Below are 8582 nucleotides of genomic sequence, written 5' to 3' on the forward strand. Positions count from 1 at the left end.
AAATGGCAACTAAATTAAATGTTTTCATAACCAAATGGGAGACAACTGCTAATGTTATGATAATGTGTCAAGAAATAAGCCATAACTGTCCATTCACATTGTTTCTTTCAGTGCTGTTGCAACATTCCTGGTTCACATAATGATCTGTCAAACATAGACTTTAATAATGTGTACATATTTTTTCTGATGGGCAAACATGAGCTGGACAACAATTTCTTTGTGATTCAGAAGATAAGCACAATTACATGGCAACAGTGTTTTATTCCAATAACAATACAAGCTTCACCAGAAGGCATAATAATCTCTCAATTACATTTAGCACATGCCCAATACATGGAATGTTGCTAACAAATAACAAGACCTTTGCACTTGATCACTTCAAAGAATTAAAACAGCAACAAATTGTCACATTCACAAGTGGAATGATCAAAATGTATTACAAATGCTGTCAACATACAATATCACCACATAAAATGGCAAACAGAAAAATCAGCTAACAATGATCTGACAACCTTTTTGAGATGTGTTTCTCATAAACCATTAAGAATATCTAACACAGTTTCTTCTTGAAATTAACATAAATGTCACCGCTTAGTCTATGAAGTCAAATGGAATATACTTAAGCCAAGCATGTGAATATATAACTTTAAAGAGAGACAAAATACAAGCAAATACAGCAATTTCACAAAGGGCATAAACATGAGCTTTCTCGACATTGATATATCTATTGTGAGATATTACAAACACAATTACAATATTTGCCATTATAATAATTAAATTTCATGAAATTAAGAACAGTTCACACATTTCAGAAAACAGTTGATGGTATAATACAGAATGAAACTCTTTTAAATGACAAATAATGTTCCTTTCTGTGTCCAGTGTTTATTTCTTGAATGTATTTGAAGTCTTGAACACAATGGCTAGAATCAGTGAAAACTAGAACTATACACTACACAACACATGCTTTGAAAAAAACAAAGCAACTATATATTCTATTGTGGACAAAAAGACAAAGGATCATAATTCACTTAAAACTGGTCCCAATTTAAATTGTTTTTAACAATCGTTTACACAAAAAGGTCTTTCAACTGTGAAAGTTTGAGTATTATTCTCCAAATTGAAAGTTAGAAGAGCTGAAAACACAAAAAGTTTGGACCTATGTAGTATATAACTAAAAGGAAACAAGTGCATAATTCTGAAAAACTTGACACGGCCATAATTCCATTTTGAAAAATCACTAACAAATTAAGGTCATTCTACTGTGCAGGTTAAGTGAAAACCACACTGTAATAAAAGAATAGTTAAAAGCACAAACATATGGAACTATATATTATATTGAGGAACACAGTCAAATATTTCTAATTCTAACAATGTTGCAACCCAAATTGTTTATTTACAATCATCTCATAAAGTCATTCAACTGTGCAAGTTTGAGCCAGATCCACCCAGTAGTTAAAGAGGGGTGTAAAATACAAGCATCAGGAAGTGCAGGCGTACAGACGGATGGGCAAAAGGAATGCTTAATGCCTTCTAATCCTTGGGTGCATCATAAGCCACACTCCACATAAAACAGCCATCTCTAATGTGGTTAGTATTCAGCATCCAGTATTCCTTATTGCAGGTACTTGTAGACTTTGATGCAGTGGTTGCCAGAGTCGGCAACAACGACTGTACCTTCAGGGGAAACAGCTAGACCCTGTGGCCCGTACAATGGATCAGCAGACGTGTTCACGTAGCTCAGGAATGAGCCATTGCTGTCGAACACCTGAAATAGGATGGCAACATGTTACCTACATTTTATATATTATACATTCTATTTCCCCTTGTAAAATATCATTACCATCCAAGCATTTTTTCAATATTACATAACATTGAAACATAATAATTATACACTTGGTCTTGGTTTGCATCACTCTCCTCTTGCTGAAGTATTAACTATAACACTCAACTGCCAATGATATTTATTTATCATACCACCACATTGATATCGGCAAGCCTCGCCATTATTTTATTCAAAGCCTCTCCTGATATATTACAAAACGATCAGGCAGTAACCTGTTATTCTCTATATATTACATGTATAATAATTACTCATGTATTTATGGAATACATATATAAACTGCAGTTGAAATCCTATTTAATTTGTAACAATGGTGTTTGCAACTACATTTTGCTATAAACTGATGAATTTAAAAGCATATATGCCATGAAATGATCATTAAATTACTCCATGCTTGAAAACACATTGAAAGTGCTGGTCATGAAACTATTGTATCAAATATTTAAACAGTGAACAGACATAATGGTTTCACGTCCAGCCCTTAATAGCCTCTTGAATGATGCTTATATTTACTTCAAAACTTAAAAATATTCCATTCTCTGATTGCAAGTTTGTCAACCTACAGAAAATATTGTTCCATTTAGAAGGCATGCACTTACTTGGATTCACAAAATTAACAGCCCATTCAGAAAGCAAATATACATTAATTATATAAGGAAAACATAAATGTACTTTTATGAAGTAAAAAAAGGTGTGATAAATGACTGATAGTTAAAGTCGAAAATTGTACATATTTACAAGAGTAACTGTAAATTGTGCCATTTGAGTGGATAACAAAAATAAGAACCGGTAGTTAAACATGCTTAGAAGTTGCCTTGGTTGTGAAGACTCAGTCATATTGAGGACAGATACGCAGTAAAAAATAAAATCACTCCTATATCACACTAGCCTACCTGTATTCTGGAGTTTCCCCAGTCAGCAACCAAAATGTTTCCATACTCATCCACAGCAACGCCTGTTGGCGCGTTAAACTGACCATTGCCTTCTCCATTTGAGCCAAACCCAAACAGAAACGTGCCCTCACAGTCAAACACTTTTATACAGTGATTGTGGAAATCAGACACGATAATATCATTGACGGCATTCACAGCTACATAGTGGGGACCAGCAAACTGAGATTCACTATTACCACGGGAACCAAACTTGGTCACAAGTTTACCATTGGGCTGAAATATAAACACAGCACTGGCTTTATTGTCCACTACAACAATATGTCCATTTTTGTCCACAGCAATACCCTTTGGACCCAACAATTTGCCAGTTCCAATTTTATTTAGATATCTACCGTCAGGAGCAAATATATTAATCCACTTGTTATCATAATCAGCTACAAGGAAATTTCCATTTAGAGTAGCAGCTACTCCAGTAGGTCTCTGAAGTTTCCCCGCCACTCGACCTGCAGAACCAAACTTTAATTTGCACTCGCCCGAAAAGGTGAACACCTGGGCAACTTGATTGTTACTATCGGCAACTAGTATTCTACTTTCTGTGCAACAAACACCTTGAGGATTGGTAAACTCCCCTTTATTTCGTCCTTTGACACCTGCTTTCCACAATAGGTCATCTTCAATTAAATGGCTCTTTCTATTTGAGCCTGACCTTGAACTTGAAGGTCGTTTGGTGCCTTTCTGTTTCACAGCAACAGTTCTTGGAATTTTTGAAGTGTTGGAGGCAGTGTCTTGTTGTCCATCAATGCAGGCATTCACTGCCTTCACTTTAAAGGGAGAACCTTTGATATGGCGACCAAACAGCTTTATATACATGTTATAGTTGTCTTCTCTTGGTAATAAATACACCAATTCATATGTCCCATTTTGTTGGTCGGTTATTGCTGGAATAATACGATCTCCATTTGAAGCAGTAAGCTCAGAGTCTATAACTGATTGTCCTATTTTGACTAGATCTCCCTTGCGGTCCTTTGTGGTAATAGCTATAATTGCTGGCTTATTGACTACAGCATGTCGCAAACCTTCTCCTGTAGCAACAGAATTAAATGCCACTGCACTGTTATTCCGTATGTATCCCATGTTTCCAATTGATTTCTTCAAACCTTGACACTGGGAATTATCAAACGATATGAACTCATTTTCTTCTGGCTCCTTCCTAATCAGGTTTGTGCTCAGATCATGAAGCTTATGGCACATTTCCTTCTTTACCAACAATATTTCACTATCACTCCCACTTGAAAGAGTATCTTCTGTAAATGCACAGCAAGTGTTTATTCTTGAAATCACATTTTCAAGGTTTTCCTTTTGAGTTGTCAAAACTTCATGTTTTTTATTATACAATTGGTTCAAATCTTTCAAAAGTGTTTCCTTTCGTTCATTCATGAGTTTTACAATCTCATCAAATGTCTCCGTAACTTTTGCTTCAGCCACCTCATTTTGGCTCACAAGTGATTGCGTTATTTCCGTGATACTATTTATAGCCTCCTGAAGAAGAGGAATTTGTTCTTTGGCCCCTAAAATAAGGTCAGAGAGAGAAGAGCGGTGTTCCTCAATTGCCTCCGATAATGGGGCCACAGTGTGGCCAGCGTGTTCACTTGTGGTACACTCAGAACATATGCCAGTGTCACAAGCGGTGCAGAAGAACTGAAATTGAACGAAGGATACTTACAATTCTATACAAAACTATTGCTGAGAAAAATGATAATCAATGAGAGAAATGATTATCATTTTAGTTAAAAGAATCATTTATTGTATAGATTAACAACATTGACATGTTACTTGAGAACCCCATAAGCATCCATTTAACAACTGAATTGTTTCCTGAATTTAACTTCAGTTTTGTTTGTGCACTATTTATAGATACCGCAACAGTTTACTGACTGAAGTAACACTTTAATGGATTAAAATCGCTTTCAGTATAAAAAATATTCATTCTTTGAACATTGCTTATTATATTCATGCACAAATGTCAGTACCATGTTAATATATGTATATATTAGTTATGTATAGCTAACCAATATTTACATGGCACTGACCTTGATGAATATGTTGGAAACACAGCAGAATTTTTAAAAATACCAAATTCCTATCAACCAAGGCCCATAACTTTGCTTTATCTATTCATGTTTGGTTCATTTACTAATTTGAGCAAGATATCATAACTGTATGTTCAGTGATAGCTGTACATTGTTTGTAAACTGTAATAAAGAATAAGACATCTAGCAAAAATTGCCTTTTCAAATCAATTTAAGATATTTAAAGGGCTATAACTCAACAATTTATGGTGAAAATAAGTTGGTTATCTTACATTTTATGGTGTTTGGTCAAGTATTAAAGCTGGGGACAAACTTTCAGACTCCAACTAGAGATAAGATATGCATCATAAGCCTGAAGACATGTAAATATATCCGAACATTTATTGCTCCTGACATGCTTCTGCATCAGTATACTCAGTCATAATGAGACCAGGAGACCTTGATTGACTTTATAGGGAGACAGTGTAGCTCTTGGCATCATATGACATAATACATTTTTTGTCTGCCATAGGTTAATGCATCCCTACAATGATGTTGGGAAAGTTTTGGCTGCCATGGGTAAATGCATCCCTACAATGATGTTGGGAAAGATTATGATACTCCTACCTCTAGTGAGTTTCCTTGATTATGATACTCCTACCTCTAGTGAGTTTCCTTGATTATGATACGCCTACCTCTAGTGAGTTTCCTTGATTATGATACTCCTACCTCTAGTGAGTTTCCTTGATTATGATACTCCTACCTCTAGTGAGTTTCCTTGATTATGATACTCCTACCTCTAGTGAGTTTCCTTGATTATGATACTCCTACCTCTAGTGAGTTTCCTTGATTATGATACTCCTACCTCTAGTGAGTTTCCTTGATTATGATACTCCTACCTCTAGTGAGTTTCCTTGATTATGATACTCCTACCTCTAGTGAGTTTCCTTGATTATGATACTCCTACCTCTAGTGAGTTTCCTTGATTATGATACTCCTACCTCTAGTGAGTTTCCTTTGTGGTTGGTGCATACCAGGCGGCTAGATGCATCCTGGTTGGAGAGTTGAGTGGACTCAATAGGTGGGGTTACCAGGGTGTGGTCATCATGCCCATTGCTATGGGAACTTGAGCATGTTTCTGGTAATGCTTTATCTGTCAAAAGATCCAAAGATAATACAATGAAAAAGACTCTTCAACAAGAGGGCCAAGATGGCCCTAGTTCACTCACCTGAGAGGAGTCAGTTTATTCAATCTTTACCAAATGTCAAACTTTACATAGATATTGTCCAGACAAACATCCTGGTCAAGTTTCACATACACGCCATACGTCCCGGATTGTCCGGGACAGTCCCGGAAATGAAGAACTTGTCCCGCTGTCCCGGAAATCTGTCAAATGTCCCGGAATTTACAAAATCCATATATACATGTGCCTTATCTTATGCTTAACTGCACCTCGAATCTGTGTATATCTGCAGCGTCTCCATGACAATGCCTACCCAAATAGGCAGACGTGCAGACTACACTACGTGTCAAAATTGATCAATTAACAGGGGTCCTGTTATCATGTCGATTGTCTCACGTTCGCGGTAAAACCGAAAAGGCGGCATTGTATAATGTAGTTGTTAATGGACTTTACTCTACTACGTCACTATTTCCCGCTGCGTAAGGGCAAAGGATAGTTATTCACACATCTGAAGTCCAACATCGCTGAGTAAAAAAAAAAAGCAGTTTATGTTCGCACGTTTAACGGACAAAGAAGTATACCGGTACTGTTTTGTTGTATTTGTTTTATTGTGATTGGTTGTATGTATTGTGAATTGATTTGAGTTGACGATCTAACGGTACTTTAGTGTTGTATTTTTTATTATATAAATGTTATAAATGAATAAAGACGTATCAACAACTACGAGTTACACACCGGTCTTAATAACAATAACGCAGTGACGTCACCATCTATGTTTAGAACGCTTACACTGAAAACACGTGGCTTGTATCAAGTAACAGAAGTAGTAATGTTTAATTTGACGTTAAAAGATCAAGTGTATTTCGGATAGGTTTTCGAACTTTTGCAATTAACGATGCGAAACAAAAAAACGTACCAAAATGCATATGTCTATTAATATTGCTACATTTTATACATGTCCCGGAAAATCGGCAAAAGTCCCGGACAATTTAATTCAATGTCCCGGAATTGGTCTGAAAAATTATGGCATGTATGAGTTTCATCATTATTGAACCAAAACACTGGCTTATGGAGTGTTTTTGTTTTTGTAAGATTTGACCAGGTTACCCATATTTTAGTTGACCCCCCTTACCAAACATCAAAATTTGCTTACAAAAATAAATATGATGACCAAGATTCATAAAATCTGAAACAAAATTGTGACCTCTAGAGTGTTTACATGGATTTGGTTTAATATAATGAAAATTTGAACAATCTAAGGGCAATAATTATGGCAATAATTATGGCATTAATTTATTGATTTTGCTCATTATCAAACTTGACGGAGATCTTTCAGCAACTTTGATAAAGAATGCTTGAGAAATGTGATAGCTAGAGTGTTTACGGACGGCGGACAAAGACCAATCCTAAAACCTCACCTGAGCAATCAGGTGAGCTAAAAAGTGTGTTTCACCGATCTGAGCCATTTTCCAACTTGTCCGAGAAATCAATAAAACCAATGTATTGACTAAGTTTCACGATGATTAGGCAAACAAAAGCTGTCACCATAGGATGACTTATGCCCCCTATAAAGGCTTGATAGAAGTTATGAGCTTTTTTCAAAACCTAAACGCAGATTTCGAAACCTAACCACGGACCCTATCTTCAAGGTCAAGGTCACAGGGGTCAAAATTTCTGTGCCTATGGAAAGGCCTTGTCCATAAACACAATGGACATAGAAGTTATGAGAATTTTTCAAAACCTAAACGCAGATTTCGAAACCTAAACGCGGACCCTATCTTCAAGGTCAAGGTCACAGGGGTCAAAATTTGTGTGCGTATGGAAAGACCTTGTCCATATACACATGCATACCAAATATGAAGGTTATATCTTAAGGGACATAGAAGTTATGAGCATTTTTCGAAACCTAAACGCAGATTTCGAAACCTAAACGCGGACCCTAAGTTCAAGGTCAAGGTCACAGGGGTCAAAATTTGTGTGCGTATGGAAAGGCCTTGTCCATATACACATGCATACCAAATATGAAGGTTATATCTCACGGGACATAGAAGTTAAGAGCATTTTTTAAACCTAAACGCCGATTTCGAAACCTAAACGCAGACCCTAAGCTCAAGGTCAAGGTCACAGGGGTAAAAATGTGTGTGCGTATGGAAAGGCCTTGTTCATATACACATGCATACCAAATATGAAGCTTATATCTCAAGGGACATAGAAGTTATGAGAATTTTTTGAAACCTAAACGCAGATTTCGAAACCTAAATGCGGACCCTAAGTTCAAGGTCAAGGTCACAGGGGTAAAAAAAATGTGTGCGCATGGAAAGGCCTTGTCCTTATACTTGTGCATACCAAATATGATGGTTATATCTCAAGGGACATAGAAGTTATGAGCATTTTTTAAACCTGAACGCAAAGTGTGACGGAAAGACGAACAAACAGACAGACGGACAGTCAGATCACTATATGCCCCCTTTTCTTTGAAACAGGGCATAAAAATGTGACTTCTAAAGTGTTCGATCACAAGGTTTCTCTCTAGTCTCATAAGGAAAACTGCCCCAACCCCCTGGCTGCCATGTTTTTTTTGGGACCATTTGCG

At 36.5% G+C, this 8582-nt stretch overlaps 1 protein-coding gene across 4 annotated transcripts in view; it reads right to left on the reverse strand.

The window, feature by feature from the left end:
• Positions 1 to 241: 241 nt before the first annotated feature.
• LOC127876080 (tripartite motif-containing protein 2-like) overlaps positions 242 to 8582 on the reverse strand; it is a 65549-nt gene continuing 57208 nt past the window's right edge. For all 4 annotated transcript variants that reach the window (XM_052420989.1, XM_052420990.1, XM_052420992.1 and 1 more), the window contains 3 exons: positions 5807 to 5958; positions 2737 to 4434; positions 242 to 1768 (listed from right to left, as the gene is read on the reverse strand). In XM_052420989.1, coding sequence (XP_052276949.1) covers positions 1616 to 1768; positions 2737 to 4434; positions 5807 to 5958 — 2003 coding nt within the window. In that variant the 3' untranslated portion in view covers positions 242 to 1615. The remainder of the gene's footprint in view (positions 1769 to 2736; positions 4435 to 5806; positions 5959 to 8582) is intronic.

This window comes from Dreissena polymorpha, chromosome 4 (genome assembly GCF_020536995.1).
Source record: "Dreissena polymorpha isolate Duluth1 chromosome 4, UMN_Dpol_1.0, whole genome shotgun sequence".
In the NCBI taxonomy this organism is placed as follows: Eukaryota; Metazoa; Mollusca; class Bivalvia; order Myida; family Dreissenidae; genus Dreissena; species Dreissena polymorpha.